The sequence below is a fragment of the Euprymna scolopes genome, chromosome 41 (assembly GCF_053919585.1).
Source record: "Euprymna scolopes isolate OS-2025 chromosome 41, ASM5391958v1, whole genome shotgun sequence".
Taxonomy (NCBI): Eukaryota; Metazoa; Mollusca; class Cephalopoda; order Sepiida; family Sepiolidae; genus Euprymna; species Euprymna scolopes.
In genome coordinates, this window is record NC_136522.1 from 76,047,730 (window position 1) to 76,073,871 (window position 26,142).

The 26,142-nt window shown below is 32.2% G+C and overlaps 1 protein-coding gene across 2 annotated transcripts in view; it reads right to left on the reverse strand.

Moving 5' to 3' along the window:
• Window positions 1-312: 312 nt before the first annotated feature.
• LOC145266636 (2-oxoglutarate dehydrogenase complex component E1-like) overlaps window positions 313-26,142 on the reverse strand; it is a 146,565-nt gene continuing 120,735 nt past the window's right edge. For both annotated transcript variants that reach the window (XM_080122561.1, XM_080122560.1), the window contains exons 12-19: window positions 24,511-24,661; window positions 23,249-23,376; window positions 18,509-18,687; window positions 15,344-15,415; window positions 12,324-12,449; window positions 7,653-7,889; window positions 3,080-3,243; window positions 313-719 (exon numbers count right to left, since the gene is read on the reverse strand). In XM_080122561.1, the coding sequence (XP_079978687.1) occupies window positions 623-719; window positions 3,080-3,243; window positions 7,653-7,889; window positions 12,324-12,449; window positions 15,344-15,415; window positions 18,509-18,687; window positions 23,249-23,376; window positions 24,511-24,661 (1,154 nt within the window). In that variant the 3' untranslated portion in view covers window positions 313-622. The remainder of the gene's footprint in view (window positions 720-3,079; window positions 3,244-7,652; window positions 7,890-12,323; window positions 12,450-15,343; window positions 15,416-18,508; window positions 18,688-23,248; window positions 23,377-24,510; window positions 24,662-26,142) is intronic.

Below are 26,142 nucleotides of genomic sequence, written 5' to 3' on the forward strand. Positions count from 1 at the left end.
AATACTAAACTATAAACTATCTAAATATTAAACAACGGTTATTTAAGCAAAACTAAAGTAAATCACAATACTTAGAAGAAAAACAAAAAATTTAACTTTAGAATAAAAACTTCATAAAAATTGTGTCTAAAAATAGTTTAAAAGATAAATAAGCATCTGAAATTACATTATCAATCTTAATTGAATATTTAAAAAAAAAACGATGGGGGAGGGAGAAGGGTAACGGAGAAATGGAAAAACTTATTAAATTAAAGAATAAAAAAGATTAAAAAAAAAATTATTTTTTAAAAAGGTAGGGGAGAAAACCCATCAAATGTTTAAGGGTGATAAAATAAGCATATTTATTATTCCATGTTTCTCGTGTTTTTCGTTTGTTTCAGTTTTCTGCTCTCTTTCCGCCAGAGTTTGAGACAGTAGCTACAGTCAGTGCTGTTTCTAGTGGAGCTGCTTTAACTAGAAACGGGCAGTACACAATACATTCAAACATTCATTTATTCATTCAAACACACACAGAAACATACATACTTGATGGTGCTGCTATCGTTATTTTAGGTGGTTATTTTAAACTTTTTTTTTGTTATTTTGAGAAGGGACTGGGTCCATGTTGTATTTTGGCCCTGTATTACGACATAGCTTGCTTAAGGAACTGGCTGAGTTCCATGGTGTGCATGTGTTTGTTACCAGTAGCGGAAGCTGCAGAAGGATAACGGCCAGCATACCTAAAAAAACAAAAAATTAAATTAAATATAAATTATCATTAAAAATATGGAAAGTTGTCATATTCCGTATAACATTGATTTTACCGGTTGGTATGCGTTTCAGAAATTTAGCTAAAAAGTAAAGATAAAAATTGATATTGTACATTGCATTACAATACAAGGGTCGAAGAGGAAAATATCAGAAACAGTACCAGTTGTAATAGCAATTGGATATCAATTCTTAATTTTTATAACTGCCTTAAAAATGATCTGAGGGTTTTAGTAACAGAATCTAATAAAATGAAGGAGTTGATTAAGAGAACTGAAATGAGACAAAATCAAATATCTTAAAAGGTGTTGGATATAGTTGGTTATTATTTTGTTTTTGTTTTTTTCTGGAGACTATTGTCAAATTTGTTAACATTGTGAATTCATCTATGGAAGAAACAGTTGTAAAAATTAATGATGGTAATAAGGGATTTATCTTGACTGATTATATATATATATATATATATATATATATATATATATATATATATATATATATCATATATATATATGACCTTGCCTGTGTGTGGAATGGTCTCTACTAAACTATTGTCAATTTTTGGTCTTGAAATTTGATATATAGGAGATTTAGACCTGTGGAACAAATGTGATTTGGTTTTTAGCTGGTAAAAATCTGCTTATTGATTAAAATTTTTTGAAAAGTTGGAACTTAGCAGATGTAAGTCGGCTAACCATGTTATTTCTATGTATGCACAAATATACATAGGTTTAACATTATTTATAAAGTTTTGATAGGCATCTGGACTTGGCTCAGATGGTAATAAATAACACTGGAGAGCTTTATATTCTAGCTAATGGCAGCCAAGTAATTCTTTTTTGAACTTTTGAAATCACTATCTAGTGGTTAAAATATAATAATCAATAGAGAATTGACTCTTTAATAATAAATACGAAATCTGCATAAAATATATTTAAGCATATTTTGCACAAGACAACACCAAGCAGCCTGCTAGTGTGTATGTGTGTTAGACATTTTAGCCCGTTAAAAACAGAAAAGGTTTTGATTTAAAACGAGTTTGTCATGCTAATTTGAATATGGTCAGATTTGTGCTAATTTTTTCAATATATATTAATCCTTATTAATTATTAACTGTTCATTAAACAAATTCTATAATACTTAGTTTGCTGTGCCTTATAACAAGGGGCCATACAATATTTCAGCCAGATTGGCTCAGTAGTTACAGAGAAAAAGTAGGATTAAATGTGGTATTGTATATAGCTAGACTAAGAAATGATTATAATCGGACCAAGAATTTTGTATTCTGTTAGTCATCGCTTTTTACTTTAATGCCTTTTTGATAGATATCTATATATTACAATTTTAAATAATGTGCATTTTATTTAAATTTTACAAAAGATATATGCATTATTTTTTAATATATTATTAACCCTTAAATACATTCCTTATTTCAAGAGATACTTTAGGATTAACACTAAATTATAATAAATGAGGTGGCAGTGTTGAAATGATTTGCACTACAAACTGATGACCCAAATGTGCAAAACTTGAATTTATTCAGTTTTATAGCATCACTTTTACTTTTTGATGTTAGCAACCTTCAAAGTCTTTAGTGTAAGCACCCATTCTTATAAAAAAAAAAAAAATGTATGGGAAAACCAATGTTAACAGCAGAATCAAACTAGTAAAAAAAACAAAAAACAGTCATACTATTCTGATTCACATAAATTAATTTTTTATATAAGTAGATGAAGGCAAACATGGAATTTCCAAGGGTTCCATTAGTACATACATAATATCTTGTATGTCTTCCACCAGCCATTTCCCATAGGAGCAGGGAGTTGTCCCAAACATGATCGCTCTCCTTGATTCACAAACAAAGATTTTATCAGTTTACTATGCGTCATTGGCAACTTCCTGTCTGTGATGCAACTTCCTGGACATACTTCTAATGGAATTTTCAGATTTTCTACTTAATCCAATGATCAAGTGGAAAATTCTGTTTCTAATATAATCGTAACACTGCCATATTAAATATTTTCACATGTTTTGCAACTATTTGTTTCATTGCAAGAGCAACATTAAAGAAGGTCATTGAGGAGGTGGGGACAAAGCTTGCTATTTCTTACTTTATTAAAATTTTAGAAATAAAAATGATTGTAATATGTTCAAGAATGCAAGAATAAATATACAGTGGTCCTCATTCATTACTTATTCAAGTATTAGTGGTCACAAAGGAAGGTAAGACATTTATTCAAGTAGTAGTAATGATTCCAGAGGAAGATAAAATTTAACAAGTAAAGAACAGCTTATGCCTAAAAATTTTATGAAACCTTAAAATTAATGTACTTACTGCAATTCCTTCTTGCTACCAATTTTCTTGAGTACAGTTCTGAATCGAGGTTCAATATATCCCCAAGATCCCATATTCTTGTGTTCCTCTTGGCACCAACAGACTTCAGCGCGTGGATATTTCAAGATTTCTCCCTTGACCAAATCAAAAGGGAAAGGCGAGATCTGCAAAAAGAATTATAAGGATCTGAGTATCCAATGGCCCAAAAAGATAAAATCAAGATGAATTTTTCAACTGAGTGTTTGTTATAAAGCTTAACCTTTTCCAGGTCATTTAATGTCGATCAAATTGGATTTATAGATTTTTAGATTTTTGTATATGGATCAACTGTTTTAAAAAAGTACATTAAAGTATCTTTTTTTTTCTGGTTTGAGGTATATCCACTATTTATGCATATTTAATGCTGAACAAAATTGTAAGATATAATTCTATAGGATAGATAATTTATATTCTTAGAATACATTGCACCCAAAAATATTAGTTGAAAATACCCACACCCGAGTTAGAAAAAGACTTCAATCATCCTTAGACCAATAGCATTTGTTAGATGTGGCTTAGTTTGATTTAAGTTATATTAATCATTTATAGGAGATTTAATGTCAAAAATAGTTCCATATATAATAGGCAAGGCTGAATATAATTCTATAGGTAGGATAATTATATTTCTAGAATGCATTCCTCCTCTACCAAGGAAATTTCACAGTGAAAGGGGTAATACTCCAAGAAAAACATTACTTAAAAAAAAAAAATTACTCTTTGGGCATTCATTCTTTTTTATGTACTGTTATCCTTATTTTCTTAATTGTTTTTGTTTCACCATGTTTCGGCCAACTCAGGACCCATAGCACAGTGATAGAGGCATTAAGTCTACAGTTCCAAGTGAGCATTGTCTGAAGATAGTGGTTTCAATCCTACCCAAGCAAGCCAGAGGATCAGTTGGCCAAAATATGGTGAAGCAAAACTGTGGAAGGCAATAATTACTGGGGATAAGTTACAAGACTCAGCATTCCTATCCAGTTTCGGTTAATCACCTGAAGAAGTTTAGAAGATGAGTGGGCCAAAACGTGAAGACACAAAAGCAACTAAGAAGGTGACGATAACAGTCTGCAAAAGAATAAGAAACTGTGAAGCCTTATCTCAAAGAATTAAAAAAAAAAAATGACCCTCTAGCATTGGATATCTTTGTTCTCAACATGATTGACCCTCAGTCACTGCCTTTTAGTATCTATTTGGGGGAAGAAGGTTTAGATTTTGTTTTTTAAAGAATCAGATCAAATAATATATTTGAGGATGAAGTTATAAATACTAGGCTGTGATGTGATCAGTTGATTGATTGATTGGATTGAACTTCTCAGACTTCTTGTTAAGCCAAAGTAAGGGCTCAAGTGGAACAATAGCTCAATCACCAGGATTCCATACTATGGCATCACAAATCTCCAACTACAGTCAACAGGTGGCCCTATTTTCAGGGGTGGTTTACTCCTCTCCATAAAGTTGTAGTCTATGAATTTGTGGCTCTGCTGATGGGATGATGCAAGTATATGTGTGAGAGAAAGCAAACAAATGCACAAAAATTAACAAGCCCCCTGCTCTAAAAAAAAAAAAAAAAAAAAAAAAAACAAACTCCAATCAGTTTCAACTAAGACTGGCTGTAATTTCATATAGGATCAGTGAATCTATCGACGGGAGAAGGGGGGAGGATATCAAGAACAATAGCTATTGACATATCAAAGGCATTTGATAAGGTTTAGCATAAAGGTCTACTTCACAAGATTTCCAGCTATGGAATATCTGGAAATGTCTTTTCAACCAGCAAATCTTTTCTCTGATAGGTCTATACAAGTAATCGTTGATGAGCAGAAGTCTGAAGTTCAAAATATCAATGCTGGCATCCCTCAGGGATCCATTCTGAGCCCAACTGTCCTCTTTATCTTCATAAATGATCTAAATCACATTCTAAGTTTATTCAGCATACATGCAGATGACATTACAATTCATGGCAACACTTAAAAGGCCAACAACAACCAAGATTTCACTCAGTCTCAACCATGAGCATGTGGTGCAATGAGGTAAAAAAATTATTGGTTAATTTTAATACATCCAAAAATCAGGCTTTTATCTTTTCACCATAAACACACTGATCCCCAATTGGCCCCAATTGATATGAATGACTCTCATCTAAAAAAGCCCCGTTTTGACAAACTTCTGGCCCTGACCTTTACTCCTGACCTGAAATGGAAGACTTATACAAAATCTGTTGCCAAGAAAAATGGTTGCGTTATTTTACCGCTTCAAAAGTATTTCACTCCTGATGTTGCCATATCTGTGCGGGAGCTGCTCAGAGCACTATCCTTACTTAATAAAGTTCAGTATGAGCTTCAAAACCTAGATGATGCTCTTTTTTCTTCCCTGCAGACGCTTTCTTACAGCAGAGATGTTGCGAGCCTGTCTCTTCTCTATAGTTTTTTTCATGGCAAGTGCTCAAATCTATGATCCTCTTGTCAAACTTTCACAAAAAAAAAAAAAAACACCACCAACTACCACTTATCAACAATTTTCTCCACTATCTGTGTCCAAATCTAAATGCAGATTCTATGAACAAAGCTCTCTTCATAGAACTGCCTGCCTGTAGAATTGTGTTTCTGACCTGCTTTCTAGATGACTATATGGTCATCTTCAAGTCTGATGTAAACAAGTTCTTGTTGAGCCCCCACCCTCACATAATCCATTTCTATCCTATTTTCACAACTAACTATTAATACATTGTTATCTTAGTGATCACCATACAATCATTAACCTGTATCCTCGAGTGGCTTTCAGGCCTTGCTAAGTGGTGAATCGTATTTGTAAAAAAAAAAAAAATAAAAAATAAAAAAAAAATTAAAAATTAATAGAAAGATACCAAGTACGCATAAGTTTTTAATTTTAGATATTTTCTAGAATTAAAATCATGTATAAAAAATGTATATAAAAGTGGTGCAGAATTATTCTGTTTGGGGAATTCATTTTAACTGTCCTAGTACAGGATAGATATTACAGTGGCACCAAAAAGAAAGTCCGCACTTATCATTTTTTCAAAAACCGCAAATTTAAGCCAAATGTAATGGAACTGTTTAAACCTATGCCTCATTTGATTCGCCTTTTATTCCTCTATAATTTTACCTGTTCTTTTTTTGACTTTTAATTGATGTATCCTAGTGTTCACATCAATTTAAAAAATTAACTTCAGATTGAGAAGGTAAGAAACTCCACACAATTGAAAATTGTTATTTAAATGTAACTTTAGAACATTAATGCAACACAAATACAATAGGAACACAATAAACTAGTTAATATTTAGTAGCATAGCCCTTCTGCAATTTGAGAGCCTGCAATCTTTTAGGCATTCCTTGAATTAATCTGTGACAATACTCTGGTGAAATTGTAATTGAGCCTCACTTCCTTATCTTAAGCTACCCTGCTTAATTTCTTATCAGATACACATAGACTTTCAGATCTTATGCAGTACCTAATATCAAGCCTATGAACATCTGACCAAGGTCTTCTGCCAGAAATGGTCTGTCAGTTTGATAAACATGCAGGAAGAGCAGCAGATGACTTGCAACAAACATTTAAAAACTGCAGCTTTGGAATCGCAAACTTGTCCTTTGTTTCTTAGCAAACTGTCTCATAGGATTTGCAGGTTGGCCACTTTCTTAACATACTTAATAAAATCATCCAAGATTAGGAGTGCTCTATTACATATTGGGACATTCTTCAACAACCTGTGATTTGCAAACTTCAGTGGCTTCAGCTGAGTCTGCGATATAGTGAGGTAGTCTTCAAACTATGCAGGAGAGTCCTTGAACAAGTAATATAAACTTGACAAAAATGACTGCTCCAACCTGTGGCTCTACTTTTGAAAGAGTTGTGATTAATGTGGAGACCACATGATCCAATGTTGATAGATTTACTTTTTAATTTCCGGTATTGTGGATACAAAAGCTATGTCCCTTTATCCCGAAACTAACTAATGCTATTATATTGAAAAACATCAGATAATTACATCCCTTTATCATGAAACTATTATAGTCACAATAATATACTATTTCAGAACAATGTATTTTGATTTTATTTTCTATATTTAAAAAATATTTTAATGGTATTTTGTTAATACTTAAAAAATAATTTAGTAGTATTTATATCGATTTTATTTTTAATATTTTGACAAATTTTTACTGAACTTGAATACAATTTTCAAGGCCTTTTAAAGACATTTTCCATATTTTCAAAGATTTTTCAAGGTAATAATTGAAATAAAGGCTTTTCAAGGCAAAAGTCAAAATTCAAGGATTTTTCAAGCCCGTGTGAACCTTGGTTTAGGTAGAAAAGGTTAATTTTACGAGAAATAATTCAATGATAGGATATTAACTTTTTAACTTGTGGTTTTATAAAAGTTGAAGTACATAAGAGAGCCATAGGGAAAGAACATGGATTCACTCAGCTTTAGTACAATAACTTTAGAAATTTTACATCATTTTTTCACTTTAATGTGCTTCAATTAAAAGCAGTTGCTATAGTGGGCTTCACTTACCTGTTCAACCCTGGAGATGGCAATTTTGTCAACCATGTTTAATTTTTCCCTCTCTTTCACCAATTCATAGTAAACTTTGCCACTGCAAAAGATGACTTTCTTCACCTGAGATACATTTTCCGCGGCAGGTCCAGCTTCCTGAATTAATCGCTGGAATGTTGTGCCTTCAGTCATCAAGTCAAAACTGGATCGGGCTTCAGGCAAGCGAAGTAAGCTTTTTGGAGTCATTACAATCAACTGAGAAGATAGAGAAAAAAAAAAAAAAAAAAAAAAAAGAAATTAATGAGTTTAGAAAACAATGTTTGATTTTGGAAAAACGTAAAGTTTTTAAAAAACTTGTTTGCTTTCTTAGGTGATTAGTTAGGGAGGGGAGGGGGGGTGCAGAAAAACCAGTGCACTAAAAGTGCACTCTGGCATACAAAAAATGCTTAAGTAGTCCTGTTGGCATTCAACGATAGGGGCACCTCACACAATTAGCAATAAACTAATGCCTTCCCAAAGAGAAGATAAAGCCTGGGAGGAAAGACTCAAGACTGAATAGAACTATGTTATTCAGTTTTTGAACTTATTAATATTTTTTAAATACTAGCATGGATGCCCGGCGTTGCCCGGGTGTTTGGAGTTGTGTGTTGACCAAAAAAAAAAAAGTGGTAGTAGGAAGGCAGGCTCAAACCCATACCGCAAAGGAGGAAAAGAATGTGAAAAAAACATTACGTCTTTGCTGTTACGACTACCGCCATACCGGAAGTGATGTAGGTTTAAATTAAGGCTTGACAATCAAAAAGAGGGGATGACTTTCGAAAATATTGGCAAAAAAAGCAACTCCTCCCTATAGAAAAGTGCCCAGTTGAGGGTGAAGAAATTAATGTTTTTAGCCAATTTTTCGGTATTTGTTGTCTTAAGGGGCGAGCTTCAAAATGATACCGATTTTGTGAAAATCCGTCGCCTCTGTCAAAAGTTTTAGGCAGACATGTAAACATACATACATAGATTTATATATTTGTAGCTCAAATTTTCGACCCAAACCGATTAAAAAGCTTGCCCTATCTCTGAATACCCTTTATGTAAAATTTCAAATCTTTAGACCAGAAATTATCCGAGTAATTTGGTAGATACCGCAGGCCAAATTAAAAAAAAACTTTGACCCTTATTATGACCCTTTAACATTTATTGTTTTGGGCTCAAACCAAGTTATTAAGTTAGATCCATGTCCAAGGAACCTATATCTGAAATTTCAAGTGTTTAGACCCAAAATTGGCGGAAGAGTTTGGTAGAGTTTTCAAAGGTCAAATCGTTGAACTTTGACCCCTTAACAGCCAAATTTCTGGCTGAAAACTGATTAAAGATTTTCCTAAATCTCACTATCCTGTATATCAAATTTTGAGTCTGTAGACTGAAAATTAACAGAGTTATAGTGTAGGGAAATGTACACAGACAGACACACACAGACACTTTCACTTTTATAGATATATAGATTCATACACAAAGTCATTAGAAAATGACCTAATTTGTCAGTAAAATGTATTTCAATAAATTCTTATTTACTTAACTGTAAACGAGGCAAGTTTTATTTTCTTAAGATGTAGACATTGCTGGATGACATCATAATGGACATGTTGCCTCAGATGATAGCTAGGGAGATGTATTAAAAATTCAAGCAGTCCATCAGAGCTCATTCTGCGAGAGGCTATCATCCAACCAATATCTCATAACTTTTTGTTTTTATCTTTTAAAAATAATGAAACTTTCATAACTAGACAACCCTTAAAATCAATGTTTATTTATTGCATATCCTTTTTTTCTATTTTGTCCTTTTCTCTATCTTCTTACTCTCCTGCTACTATTAATCTTTATTCCCTCTTCCTCACCCTATTTTCTGTCTCATTAAGATATTGCTACTTCCTTTTCACTTTCTTTATATCATATTCTTATGTAACTCTGCTACCACTTCTATCATTTTAGCTCTCTTCTACCAACTAAACCATTCCATGTGCAAATAAACAAAATTTTTCTTAAGAGTTTTTGTGTACATTCAGATTTTTCTGCTAACAAAAACTTTGTTTAATTCTTAAGATCACCTAGAAAGGCTTCAACCTTTTCAGAGTGACTGCAATAAAACAAATTTAAAAAAAATAATTTTATCTCTTATTTTCTAACACTCTTTTCTTTGATTTTAATTCAATAGTTTTTTCATAAGTATTTTATTTATTTAAATGAATTAGAAAATTAAATTATCAGTTTGAACCTTTCTTTGGATTTATTACTTGTGATATTCAAACAGATACGTACAAGTCCATTCCATTATTTAGTCCTTTAATACAAAAACTAAATTTGTTGATTATATTTGTACTTCAATATTAAATGATGCTTTTCAGTTTATAGTTTAGTATTTATGATATGTTAGCCAATATCATTTTGTTTTTCAAATTCCTAACTTATTCAACAACTTAAAACCCTAGTTGTTTAACATCTTTTTATATCATGTTTATGTATGTAATATCAGTCTCAAAATTAACTTTGAAAACCTGTTTGTTTATCAGATTCTAATTGTCCATTGTCTGTTGACCGATATGATACAAAACATCCCAACGTAAAATTTGATTTTTAAAATTCACAAATAACCAAGTTTCAATAATTCAGACTATTTTTTATGGTCGAAGAGTCTTTCATAATTTATTCTAAATTATCTGTCTCTAACCCAAATTTTCTAAAATTAATTCAACAATTATGTGAATGAAAACCTTTACCGATTGATTGTATACGTTCTTTTTATTTCTCCTCCTGACAAAGAGGTATACCTCAAAGATTTGTGAACCTTACATCAATTACAATCTTAGTGTAACATGTTGGTAAATAATTTATTATTAAAATCATTCAATATTGTCATTCTTTTACTTGTCTCATACTCAATGGTGTAACCTTACAAGACTGGACTGTCACAACCTTCAAACAACTTCTTTTTCTGTCTGTTTCTCATTGTTTGTTCTACAAGAGTTCATTTCATATTTTCTGTCATCTCATAATTGTTTATTTTATTCATATTAAAATGATTACAATTAAATGAGGCTTTTGCAATGCTAGTTTGGTATTTTAAGACAAAGAAATTGTTTATTTCTTAACTATTCTATATATATTACATGAAGATTTCCAAAACATTTTATTCTTGTTCAAATTTAACTTAAATTCGAATATTAGTTTAAAGAATATCTTCTGAAGAGATAATTTACACAAATGAACAGCATTTCACACTCATTGCAATTGTCAGATGAATTAAAACTTATCTAAAATGCAATCCTATGATAACTGTCTACTTCTAGTTTAGCACAATAACAGAGGCATTAACTGTTGGTCACTGGCGTTTAACTCAATTTTGTAGTCTTATTTAAATACACATGAAAAAAATTGAAATGGCTTAAAATATTTCAATAATGGCATATGTAGAAAGAGCTTGATAAGCTAAGAAAAAATCTTTAAAATTTTAAAATCTGATTAAAATTAAGAAAGTTATAACTATTTTTGTGCCTCGTACGTTTGGATATTTTTCCTCTCTTGAAGGCCATATGCATTTAGTCACTCTTTTTGACCTACTTTTTTAGTGAAATTGTTATATCTTTGTTAGAACATTAAGCAATGAAATTTGCCTTATAAGTGTAATTTTATGCTAGCAATCAGAAAATGCTACTGAAAATCTCCAGAAATTAATGGTTCCCAAATAATCAGCAGTAAATGCACATTAAGTATGCTGCAATTCCCCTAAAATGCCATGTATCCATTAAAAGAAAAGTTAGAAGTCAAAGTTGAATTGTAATGCATTTTATGTACAAAAATCTGAAATCTAAATCTAGGACTGTTTAAAAATGAATATATAGCAATATTTCTTTGGTATTATTGTAGATTAATACCTTTCATTACCCCCACCCCCATCTGACCACTTCTCCAAAATATGTGATTCTACCTTTGTAGGCAATTTACGTGTGAACATCCTGAAAAACTAATAAAAGATAAACAAAAATTATTTTAGAACTTAATGTAAAATGGTTCCCTATTTTGAGCCATTTCAGTGTTTTAGGGCAGTTAACAATTTTTTTTTTCTAAGAGATATAAATCCTGTGTTTTTTTTTTTATTCTAAAGACGATTATGTGCAGTTTTAAGAGGATCTTTAACCAATTATGGAAGGATGAGGAGGTTACCATTCTGACTTTCAGTTAATGATAGGGCTATGCTATTTCTGACACCCCAAACTATTAAAAGTGACATCCGTTATGGTTAGTTTCCAAATTTCATGACAAAATTCTTAATACAAATGCAGTACGAGCATTTACAAATCGGGGAATGGTGGGGTGGTAGGACTTTACAAAATCTGACTGAAAACGATGTTCACATTTTTATCATTTTATTTGCTTAAAACTTTTAATAAATAATAATGTACATTATTATTTATTAATTCATTTGAAAGTATATTCATTTCCGTACAAAGCAGTTGTACTTTGAGGACTTTGGTTTTTAAAATATGGTAATTTTAGCAGAACTCCCTTGAAATCTGATTATCCAAAGCATTTTCTTGTCCGTGTATATTGCTAATTTAAGTGTTGATCCATCCTACCTACTTTAATGTGGGAGGGCCAACTAGTATATATATATATTTTTTTTTTTTCAATACATAAACTTACTGGCTTGCGAAACGGCAGAGCTACCTGTCTTCTCAGAGCATGGAAGAGGCTGGCAGGGGTAGTGAAGTTACACACAAACCAATTGATTTCATGCAATTGCTGCATCTCAAAAGAAGGACCTTCCGGCTGAAAAGAAAAAAGGTTACACCATTAAACACATTATTTTAATGGTGCTTCTTTACAAAATATTTTGGTAAACATTACTATTAGCACTAAAAATGAAATAAAGTCAATAAACTGGTCAAAAATAATTAAGTTTTCTTTACAGGCCCATGTGGCATAACAGTAAAAGTGTTTGCTAATGGGTCAGGAGACTAGGGTTCAATCTTTGGTAGAGTAATATTAAAGACAAAAAATACAAAAAAAATGCATGTGATGTTCCTTGCTAAATACTCAACATTATATGATGATGATCAAGCTTAACTAGAGTAATCCTAAGAAAGAAGTAGCTCTCCACTAAACCTTAGTATAGTAGCTAATGAAAAGAGAGCCCTCAGATCTCCCTCAATTATGGTAGACTACTTATTTCTTTTCTTGTGTAATTTATTTGTATTAAAAACAATTTAACAATTTAATATTTAGTAAAACATAAGCATGTGAAGTTACATCAATATTGTTTGAGTAATCATCCATTAATCAAGTTATTTGTTCTGGAAGTAGGATTACAACCAAAACAAAAGGATTTAATTTTAAGATAAGGGCCAAATACTGGACTTATCTTGAAACTTAAATTCAAACACTAAAAAAATAATAAAAAGCAGATTCTTTGATATGACAGGGACCCTTATTTATCTTAAAATTACACCCTTCTGATCCAATCATAAGTACTTCCAGAAGTAATATAGCTGATAGGCAATTACTTAGTTTATTAATATGAAATGCACCCATTAAAAGGTCACAAAGTTATAGTATAATTATCAAATTAGACATTACAACCCTTATAACTATTCTACTTGGATTTCATTTGGAAATTCATAAACTATAAACACACCTGTTAAGATCGTCTTGCATAACTAAAATAAATCTTTTTACTTCTTTATTATTATTACGACTATTATTTTGAGCACAGAAAGATAGTACAATTGTCTCAAGGTATAGTTTTGACTTCAGACAGATACTATATCTGTTAATAGCTAAAAACAAAAGAAAAATTTAAAGTTTATCCAAGTAATTACGCATTTTGCATAGGGTTTATTCATTTTTATATGGACCATAAAATTTTTTCCATGAACCATCGGTTAGCAAGTACTTGTTTAAAGCAATAAGGTAGAGTTAAGGTTTCCAAACACTATGCTCCAAAAATTTAATTTTTATGTGCAAGAATTCATCATTTAATTTTGTGAAGAAACCACTTTCTAAAATATTTGTCATGATCATTGTAGCAATTTCTTTCTTTAATCTAATTTTTCAAATATTTGAAAACATCTAAAACTTGTTAGGTTTGTTGCCGCAAAATAAATACACACTTGATTGTAACAAGTTGAAGTGTAAAAATAAGGTTAAAAATATAAAATTCTACACAAGATTAAATTGAGCAGAAACTTGCATTAAAAATAAAGTTAAAGTTAGGATTACATCTACAGTTTTGTTTTTATTTCGATTTGTTGTGCTTTGCTATTTTTATCAATAAATTGAATTTGATTCCTGCTAGTTAGACCATAAAAGCATTCGGGATGAAGAGAATGTGCAGACTTTCATTATACACCCCTCACCCATCCATTTAAGTGTTTTGAGTCCTCCTTAACCCTATGGAGGTTGGAAAGGAAAGATGTACTTCATGTAAATGTAAATTATTGTAAATATTACTATAAGTAGTAAATCAAATTCTAGAGTAAGTAATGGAATTATCCGTTCTTTTTATCTCCTTGTGACTGGAATAAACAAAGAAAACAATATCTCTACAACTGTTGGTGTCACCAGTACATTTCAACAGGTCACAAATTGCTTATTATTACTACAATGTTACAAAATGCTAATAAAATAAAGAATCTACATTCTTATATAAAAGTCACTTTGTGTGCGTGTGTGAGTTCCTTCCTCATAGGCTCAACCATTTTGGAACCTATCTTTTGCAAATTTCACACAAAGGTAACATATGTCTGACAAGTGTTCTTTGATATGTTTTGTACAGAAATTCATGGGACAAGTATCAAAAATCCAAAAATCCGATTTTAAAATTAGTTTTTTCTTTCTTATAGATAAGAATTTTTACAGGGGAATATTTTATGTTACACAGATCAAGGAAAATAAAATCTTAAATCATTTATTTAAAAAGATTTGTCATCTGGAGGTATAGCTCCAGTGGTAAAGCATTAGACTACAAATCGAATAATTCCTTGTTCAAGCCCAGATGTATCTCATTATTTTATTTTTTTCTTAAGAAGTTCCATTAATATAAAAGAGGTACTATTTAAAATCACCGCAAATCATTTCTTTATTTACAAATTTTAAAATTAAACATTAATCAGAAATAACTTTTCCAGGGCATCTGTCGTTAAACCCAAATATCAGGTAATGTGATATTGTAAAGAAACACTGATAGAATTTGATGAATGGAATTTTGTTTTGTTTTTTGCTAATTAGTCCACCAGGCAAATTATTCCTAGTAATATTTCCTGATCTACATTAATGATCTTCCAAATCATATCCTTACATCATTTGTAGACATTTATGCTGACGACACTACCATTTATGGTACCACATCTAAGACAGTAAACGACCAAGTTCTCTCCAATTCTCTCTCCTCTGATCTTGAGCACGTAGTACAATGGGGAAAGGAGTGGCCTCTGGGCCTTGATAATGTGGTGATGCCTTTGTAAAAAAAAAAAAAAAAAAAAAATATATATAATAATCAATAGAGGATTGATTCTATAATAGTAGATACGCAATCTGCATAAATTAAAATATCCTGTTTAAGCACATTGTACAACACCGGGCGGCCAGCTAGTAAAGCTATAAACAAGAGATACACATAAAAGGAAAACCCATTTGCAGAAATAAGCAAAATATATTGTACTTACAGGGAAAAATTCAGGATCATCATTAGACATTTGGAGGAAACGTTCCAGGCGAGCACTGGAGTGCTCAGGACCCTAAAAAATGAAAATTAATAAAAATTATTGAAAATGGTTTGAAATTCGATCAGGCAAATGTTTAAATCGACTTCAATGGAACTATTAAAGTTGAATTCTACTGGATCAATATAAAAATAATAATCAACTTGTCTCCATCAAAAATAATGTAGCACAAGACTCATTCTCTCAAATCTTATTGTTTCTTAGACACTTATGTCTACAGATTTCAAAAATTAAGTCTTTCTTTTTACCCAACGTGAATACAGATTGTTCATTCACCTTTTTCTTATTAAAATGAACTTGCTTATTGCAATGCAACAAGCAGTGATCATTTCTTAAAAGATTATGAGTTTGATCACCAGTAACCTATGATTTTTGTTTTGCCATTTCTTTTTTATCTACACATGAAGCAAAAATGGATGTTTGAAGATGAGGTATGTCATGGCTATTTCCACAGCTCAATCTGATTTTGAAAGAGGTTAGAAACTCGACCAGCGAAGTGGTTACCCACTGATTTCAATAGAACCATTAAAATTAAAAATCACTAGACATTTTCTCTTTTCTTCATCTCATTTAAGTCAACAGATTTCAGACATTAAATAATCGCAGTTAATGCTTTTAAACAATGAAAATACAGATTTGCTGGCACTCATTTGTTCCTTTTTTTTATTAAGGTAAATTTGCTTATTGTGGTCCAATAAGCATTCTTTTCCTCATAGGTCATCAGTTCAATCCTCATTAGTGACCTGTTTTAAACATTTCCTTAATTTACAAACTACACACCACACAAAGATGAACCTTTTTATGGCAGGGGGTGAGACAATTTGGATATTTTCACTGTTCAATCAGGAACATAATATTCATTGCAATTTTGCAATTATTCAGATAATGAATTCCTCATAAGAAACAATAGTATAATAGTTATATATATATATATATATATATATATATATATATATACACAATACTATGAGAGGATTGAAAACAATGGATAAAATAATGAGGTTCCCACAATTTTTTTTTAATTTTTGGAAGGATAAGCTCATAAGAGTAGTGGTTGATGGGCAGAAATCAGAGGCCCTCAATATTAATACTGGATTCACTCAGGGGTCCATCCTAGGCCCAACTCTCTTCCTGATATACATCAATGATCTCCTAAAACATATACTTAAATCATTCGTTGACATCTATGCTGATGACACGACCATCTCTGGCAACAAATCAAAGGTCGTAAATGACAAAGTTCTCCAATTCTCTCTCCTCTGATTTTGAGCGCATGGTACAGTGGGAGAGGAGGTGGCTGGTTACTTTTAATGCATCTAAAACCAAGCTCCTATCTTTACATCATCAACGCTCTGATCCCCATCTGGCATCAATTAAAATGGGTGTCTCTCGTCTAGAGGAAGCTACATGTTTTGATAAGCTTCTGGGTTTGACCTTTACTCCTGACCTGAAATGGAACACGTACATCAAGTCAGTTGCCAAAGTCGCTGGAAAAATTGTAGGATCCTTCTACCGCTCCAGAAGATATCTCACCCCGGATGCAATTCTCTATCTATATAAAAGCCAAGTACGTCCAAGGATGGAGTACTGCTGCCACATCTGGGAAGGAGCTGCTAAAAACAGCCTATCCTGCCTTGACAGAGTAGAAAATAGGCTTCATGGCCTAGTGGGTGATGCCCCTTTCTCTTCCCTGCAACCTCTCTCCCACTAGGAGAGACGTTGCGAGCCCGTCTTTGTTTTATCATTACTACCATGGCAGGTGCCTGTCTGAGCTCCAATCTCTGGTCGCCCCTCGTCAATCTTTCACGATAAACACCTGTCTAGCTGAAACCACTGTAAAAAATTTCCCCCACTCCTTATCTGTGCCAAAATCAAAACGTAGATTTCATGAACAAAGCTTCTTTCTTAGAAGTGCACATCTGTGGAACTGTTCTGGTTGCCTGTTTCCCACCTGACTACAACCTGGATGTCTTCAAGTCCAATGTAAACAAATTCCCGATGAACCGCCCCCTTAAGTAAGACACTTTATCAAATCTCCAATACTAACGTACTGTACACGCAATAACCCTTATCCTTGAGTGGCTTCTGGGCCTTGATAAGTGGTGACTACCTTGTAAAAAAAAAAAAAAAAAAAGGATAAAATTTGATGACTTATAATATTAGATTGGCAATGAGGTTCACACACTTTATTTCAATTTTAAGATTCTCTTTATTTTTGAGAATTTTTTTTGGCATCATTTTGTAAGCCTAACTTTTATTTAATTTAATTTGATTTTAGATCATTAAAATGTAATGTCAAATCAAGAAAATTTACTATTTTTGAAACATTGTTTTCTACCAATGACGTATTGAAAATCTTGTTAAACAAATGAACCGTTTTATCCATGTCATGACAGGTTTTCTCTTTTGAAGATTTTTTTTATTGGGGAGAGTGTGTGTGTAGAGGGACTGCTTATCAAGGTCCAAAGTCACTCAAGGATAAGGGTTAATGAGTGTCAGGTGGCTGATGAGAACACTGATGATTGATAATGGTGAAACTTAAGTAGAATTTGATCATTAGAGGACAGCTCAAGAAAATATCCATGTTATAGTCAACTGAAAGCAGTCCTGCAGTATTGTGTTTAACAGACTGGTAGTTCTAAGAAACTCTACTCATGGAAATTCTGTCATGGAAGTTTAGTTTTAAGCACAGACAAAGCGTTGGCAGTTGTAGCTAGCCGATTATCTGCTGTGAATATTCATGAGGGGGTGGGGGGCATAAATTGAAGCTCAGTTGAACACTTGCCATGAAAATAATGATAGAGCAGAGAGAGTCACTATATCTTGTGAGTATATGATTAATTTTAATCAATTCTCATTTGTGTATATATATTTTTTAAATTTGTATTTATGATCATTTTTTTCTGCAAAACTTCATAATTTCTAAAATTAAAGATGTCCTAAAAATTATGATTTAATTGTAAAATTGACACTCATGATGTAATGGCCTGCTAAAGGTAAACATTAATAAAATAAATTAAAAGGGAATACCTATAGTTAGAGAGATAAGCTCAAGAATAAAGAAAATTTTTAAAAATGTACTCATAATGATGTAATTGTAGCACATACCATTCCTTCATAACCATGAGGCAACAGCATGACCAAGCCACTTTGTCGTACCCATTTCTGTTGACCACTGGAAATGAACTGATCAATAATACATTGAGCAGTGTTAGAGAAATCTCCAAACTGGGCTTCCCAGATGACCAAGGAATTTGGGTTAGTCATGGAATAACCAAGTTCAAAACCTGAGTAATAACAAAAACAATTTTAGTTGCAAAATAAAAACAAAAAAGCTTTAATATGGATTGAATTATGACTCATTCTTATAAATTCTATAAATATAATATGTCAGTCCTTCATTGGGAAAAGATCTATTAGTAGAATAAGTAGCATATAATCAAGTTTAAAGAAATAGTGTAGAAAATTTAACGCATATATTTATTCATTAGAGAATGGCACCATATTTTGTTTTATTTCTTTAATAGTTTTGGGGTTTCAAGATGGAATTGGCTGGTGGATTAGTTGTACTTGTTTTGAGCTCTAATGCTCGCAGATTCAACCAGATTCATCTTCAGAGGGAGTTATCAAGATGTTCTTTTTACATCACAAATTCAAATATTTTCAAATATTGTACTTGGATTTTATTTCTTCAAATCAATCATTCTGAGGAAGTTTTGAAATAAAGATGAAATGTTGAATATAATTTAGGTTTTTCCTTAGCAAAAGTACCCGCCATTGACTGTATTCAAAAACAGCCTACAGAAAATGGACTCTGATTTATGAAAGTATGATAGGTTATGAAAAGGAAGGGTTGCAAAGAGATAGCTTCGAATTTGGGGGTATCAAAACCAAAGCAAAATATGATGAAAGTAAAAATAAAATAGGTAAGCCCCATAATTTATTATACCATACCTGTTCACATTGAAACACTTATCACAATATTCTGTGGATCTATATTAAAAAACCTTGTTAAACATTGTGACATATTTCCATTCTATGGAGGTCAGGCGCGAACGAATACCCCATAATTTTATTATACCATATCTCCAAACTGAAACATAATTATCACAATATACTTGCGCAGATAGACATGAAAAGTCTTTATTAAAGTTTGTGCCTATTTCCATTCTATGAAGGTCAGGCGCAAACGCAGACCCCACAATTTTAATGAACCACCGTTCTGCCAGATCAAACATACCCATTCCTGTGTTTCGATACATCTATCATTATATGTAATCAGTTTTTTAAAATAGTCAACCATATAGGAGCCTATTCGTGACCAGACCCACACACACAGACATTCAGTTTTATATTATAAACATATATATATCTATATATATAAAAATGGAACATCTGGTTTATTCAAAATCGATAAACTAGAAATTTACAATCCCGTTTTCTGTGAAATTTTATAAAAATGAATCTTTATCATCTGTGTTTTTATTTATTAAAAAGTAAATATCACCTTATTAAAAAAAAAAAAAAAAAAAAAACATTCGTCGGGGAAATCGTTAAAATAGTAACACAGAAATTAATATTAAATACGATTTTGACTTTAACACACTTTCTTTTTTTTTTTTACTCGTTAAAATAGTAACACGGAAATTAATATTAAATATAATAAAAATATTTTTCGTAATGCGGAACTATTTTCGCCATTTTATTGCCGGTAGAAATGAGCAGTCCACGAGTTGATGACTTCCAAATTACAATATTTCATTATCTGTTTAATTGATAGGTATATAAAAACATTCTGTATTTTGGCGGTCCTTACGATAAAATTATACCATTTTGAAATGACGAAAAATAACGATTGACTACACATGGATATAAAAAAAACTTTTTATTAAACAATCATTAAAAGCGTAAAACACAAATTGATACATTTAAGAAATAAAGCATAAGTAAAAAAATGTTTTGGTTTTTTTCGATAAAACTTATTTTGGGTTTGTTTTACTGTACATATAGATTCAAAAATGTTGTCAAAAAACATATATAACAAATAAATGTTATCAAAGGCAAGATAAGTTACTTTTCTACCCAACTGGATAATTTTTTTAGTGTTTTTATTTAATGTAACATGTTTATTCAGTTCGACAAACATACAGTGTTTACCGAGGTGTTGGAAAATTCAAAATGGCGCCAAACTCTCTGTTGAACACAGTACGTTTGGGAAAATGAGTTAAAAATAAAAAATATACAAAATACTGTTAGAAACTAGCGCAATATATGTTACTGTGACATACGCTGACATATACCTGGTGGGTTTTTAACAGTATGTGGTATAGTTTTTCATTTTAAACTCATTTTCCCAAACTTACCATTTTTAGCAGAGAGTTTGGCGCCATTTTGAATTTCCCAATGCATCGGTAAACACTGGATGTTTTTCGAGCTGAATAAACAGTTTACATTAAATAAAAAACAAAAAAATTATCCAGTTAGGTTGAAAATTAACTTCTCTTGCCTTTGATAACTTATTTGTTATATATTTGTTTTTTGACAACTTTTTCGAATTTATGTTTACAGTAATACAAACCCCTTATTCTAACCAACTAGAAAGTATGCTTTCCCCCACCCCAGAGTTGTTTTTATATAAGAAAATATGAATGCTTTTCCTTTATTAAAACCGTGGTAGCATTGTGCTTTAAACTAACAATTTATTTTTAAAAAAAATAAATTTTTACTTTAGCTCCACCTCCATAATTTTTAACATGGGTGGGTAGGCATTGTTTATTCTGCAAGCCGTTCTTAACATGGGGAGGATGGGGGCATTTATTCCAAAAGCCGTTTTTTACATGGGGAGGTGAGGGGTGTTTATTCTGAAAGCCATTCTTAACATGGGAATATTGACGGTGTTTACTCCTAAAGCTGTTCTTAACATGGGGAGATTGTCGGATTTCATTCCAAAAACCGATCTTAATATTGGGAGGTTGGGGTGTTTATTCATGTCCGCCAGTGAATTATAGTGCATAGCACAGGTCTTTATATCTTGAAAACTACTTGCCTCTGCGAATTGCAAATATGCATTTCTTATTCAGCATCGTCGAAAACCTTTAAGAGTAGTAATTTCAAAACAAATCGTGGCGGGGGACCTAATGTAACAAAATACCAACAAAAAACAGACACCGTGAAATTTACGTTCGTTAAAAGCGTAAAACAGAAATTGTTTATTGTTTGGTTATTTGGTCCGGTGGCATGCTGTATGTTTTTTGTTTTTTTTTGTTATTTCAGAGAATCTTGTATTTTCATTTAGGTCATGAGCTTCTTGGAAGGTTATATTTTTGTAATTTCTTTTTCCTTCTTCCATTTGTCGCATTCTTTTGAGTTTGCACTATGGCCTTTTTGACAGTTAGTACATCTTGGCTCTTTTTAGCAATCTGTATGGGTCTTGTTTTCTCCACATCTCATACATAACTGGAGAGCGTGTGCACTGGTCTCGATGGTGTCTACCTTTGGCAGTTGTAGCATCTGAGGGGGGTTTGGTGTGTATGATCTGGTGTTTATTTTGTCATACCCTTTTTTGATATTACTTGGGATTTGATGAGTATTAAAGTTAAGATGTAGGAATTTGTATTGATAGTTTCACCATATCTTTTAATTTGGATTTTTTTTTCATTGATAGCTTTTTTTTTCCTCATTTTGATTTCTCAAGTTAATTTTAAGTTCTCCCAAGGCGCACAGATACTCCTGATCACTTCTTTACTGGTATTCAGCAGTTTATGGGGGTAGATTTTTACTTTTTGATTATTAGAAAGTCTCCATTTGAAGATTTCTATGTTTTTGGCTTTCTACTTCCACTAGTAGGGTGCTGTTATTTAGTTTCTTTATCATTTTAGGTTTGATGCTTAAAAAGATTTTTCGCTATTTTGTTATTGGTCCTCCTTCAGCTGCTTCAATAAATATAAAATAAGGAAGATTTTAATACAGATTTTGTTTTTTTTGTTCTGTTTCTGAATCTGAACTGGATTTATGTGAAACTTTATAGTGGTTTCTTTTTTGAGGCTTCTTATTTGACATTTACTTATTTTGGATTTTTCATTTCTCTATGTGGGAAGTGGTGGGGGAAGGGGGAAACCTATTTGCCTTAACGATACAGGAGAAGTATACTTATCCTGCTGATGGACTCAAGCAGCAGTGTTTCCTTTGTTTTTTCTAATGGCCTCATTTCTAGAAAAGATGTTAGTTTTCCAGCTGTGTTTTATCCATTCTTTAGCAAGTTAATTGACCATTTGGCCACCACTTACTAAATCAGTTTATTGTCTAATGTGGGGAGTATATTTTTGTTGTGCTTGTCTGATTGGATCCAGCCTATTCAACGGCCCATCTTAGTCTAAGTAACAGCCAAAGTGGCGTGTTGCGTCTCATGTCCTAATAGGACTGAACATGATCTGTTCAACCACCAGAAACCCCTCCTTAGGCATTACAGGTTGCCACCCATGATCAATAGGTGGCCCAATTAAGAGGCTTTTACTTTCTGCAGGGCGACAGTGTATTCTAATTCCATATATTGGTCATTAGATTAATATATATATATATATATATATATATATATATATATATATATAAAGAGGGGAGAACTTTATCTAACATATAAAGTTAGATTTTCTATGTTGGACCTAAACAGCATTGCATTTGAGAAACAATATTTTATTCTGCCTAACAATTTCTTTTTTATCATTGTAGTATGACCAATATTTTAACTGAATTTGTGATGATTGGTGGAGTAATATGGATGCTAGTCTGTATACAAGCAAGCATGATTAAAAACAGAGGTTAAAAAATGATTAAAATGAGAGTTATACATACCAAGGACACCAAATTCAGAAAGGGAACTGTTGCAGACAGTGTAATGGGCCTGGTCTGGGTACAGGTTGTTTAACGACAGGTAGGTCTTCTTGTCGATATTCTGATGGTGCAGAACATGGTGACGATGACTAAAAAGAAATATATTTTCTTTAAAAATAAAAAAATTCTGCAATAAAAAGATTGGAAGAAGAAAATGTTTTTCTGAATATATGGCTAAGTTGATACAGGTGTCAGTTAAGCAGAATTAAATTCACAGACTACTTTGTTTGTTTTGCAGCATATAAACCCGTTTCAATGCTGAATCCAATGTTTTTATGCTTGAAGTTTCTTATATCTTCACATGTTTATTCATGAAGTTTGGTTTGGTTGTTTTGTAGAGTAAAACTTTTTTTGTTTTTGACTTTACAAAATATGATTGAGTTTTACAAAGTTAAAGGCAAAAAACATGTTTCGTGCATTTAAGTTAGGCAGTTTATATCTTCAGACAGCTTGATCTGGTAGCATCAATTCAATCTTTAGTAAAATAGAAGTAAATTTCTGAATCATCGACTTTTTTAGACCGGCTTTATTCTGTTCTTGGCATTAGTTTCGAATTTCTTCTAAAAACATACTACCAGAAGGGAATACATGAAGGTTGCCAACATCTTTAAGTGAAAGTGGTGCTAAGGAACAAACTGAATTCAAACTGGACACGTGCATCGGTCCATGTTGTTATAGATTTCAGCAGTTCTTTTTTTTTTTAATTCTTAGAAAAGCAAGTGAAGAAAAATGAACTAATACTATCTCATATTATTTATATTCATCGGAATACTGTTCTCATCTCGAGTGTGATTTTCACGTTTTAGTAACCTCCGACCTTCTTCAGGTGTATCTTGTCGAACTCATGAATTTGAAGGGAATTGCGAGCTAAACCCTTTATTTACTTCACAGGGGTAGCGTGCGTTTGTTCTATCAGCCATGACTGAATAGAGGTCCTAAGTAATTTACAATTGTATTTTTCAGTCGCTCACACTGAGGATTGAACCTTCAACCTTCAGGAGAAGGTCACTTTTTACAATTGATTATTCTAAGTACTCTAACCACTGCAAGGACCCGTGGTGCAGTGGTTAGGGTACCTTATTTATCCCTCTTTCTCGAGTACATTCTTATTCCCTCCCATATTTTTCCTAGCCTTCTTATGCCAATTATCATATGAAAATAGAAAATCCTCAAGAATGATAAAAACCAGAATTTCTTTTCACAGTTGTTGCAAAGATTTTTACCTGAATGTGCCTCTCTCCACATCTTGACCACTGAGACGTACATGCACACCTTCTTTAAGAAGGGAACCAAATGCAAGAGCTTCTCCAAGAGCCCAGTCAGCCACACGATTCTTCACCATTTCTTCATGAGACTTGAGAATACGTTTAACACCTGAAATATAACATTTATTTTATTATTTAATAATTATTTTTGCTCAGAAACAAATTTCTCATTTTAATAAGTATCTTTACAATAAAATTTTTTTTTTTAATTGGAAAAAAGTACACTATGCAATTCGGATATATTTTCAAATGGGAGAGTGTGCCCATTTATAACGTCTTCAAAATACTCCAACAGAAACTGAAATTTGGAGAATATCAATTGATGTCTAATACCCATTGTTAACAAAAATTGGACATACAATCCTGGTCAAAATCATAAGACCACTTAAGAAAGTAAGCGTTTACGCATAATATCGAATTTTTAATCAAGCAAATAGTTGAAACCATTGCCAAAAGGGAAAATATGATGGAAAAAAATTAAATCTGCTTCATTCGAAACCTTAACCCTGATCTATAATTATTTATTTAAAAAACAAACATTTTCACCTAGTCAAAATGATAAGACCACTTTAATAAAATAAGCTAATTTTGAAAAAATGAATACGAAAAACTTTCTATGTTACTAAAAGCAACTTGTTAGTGGATAAAAAACATCTTACTAAATTATAAATGGCAAAAGGGAAACCATTATCAGAGTTTGAGAGAGGAAGGATCTTTGAGCTTAATAGGGGTGGACTCTCCCATAGATCCATTGCAAACGAAGTGAATCGTAGCAAAATGGTCATCACAAATATTTTAAGAAATCCAGATCAATATGGGCACAAAAAGAGTCCAGATCGACCAAAACAAATAACCCCATCACTGGATCACCGTATCAGAAGAAGTTTAAAAAAAAACTCCAGTATGAGCTCAAGTCGATTGAAAAGCCAAACAGCAGCAGAATGTAGTCCTAAAACCATCAGAAGGCATCTGAAAATGAAGAGTTTCAATCATTTAAAGTGACTGCAGAAACCACGTCTTCTTGAACAGCACTAAACTAACCGACTTAAATATGCCTCCAAATACCAGACTTGGGATGAAGAGAAGTGGAAAAATGTAATTTTCTTCGATGAGAAAAAGTTTAATCTAGATGGTCCAGATGGATTTCAACACTATTGGCATGATAAAAATTTACCCAAAGAGACTTTTTCAACTTGGCATAGTGGAGGAGGGTCTTTAATGATCTGGGGTGTTTTCTCAGCAGCTGGGACCCTGAAGTTGCAAGTAGTGAAAGGCCGGCAAACATCATTGAAGTACATTTCAATGCTTGAAAATGCTTCTATCAGGAATGAAGGTCCACGTCTGTGTGGAAGAAATTGGATTTTCCAGCAAGACAACGCTGCGATACACACTTCTCGACAAGCATGAGAATACTTTTCTTCAAATAATATAGAATTGTTAGATCATCCAGCATGTTCTCCGGACCTCAATCCCATTGAAAATCTTTGGGGATGGATGGCAAAAGTGTTTAAGGATGGAACCCAGTATGATTCGATAAAGGAACTTTCTGATTCAGTCTTCAGTACATAGGATAAAATTCCTTCGCAACTG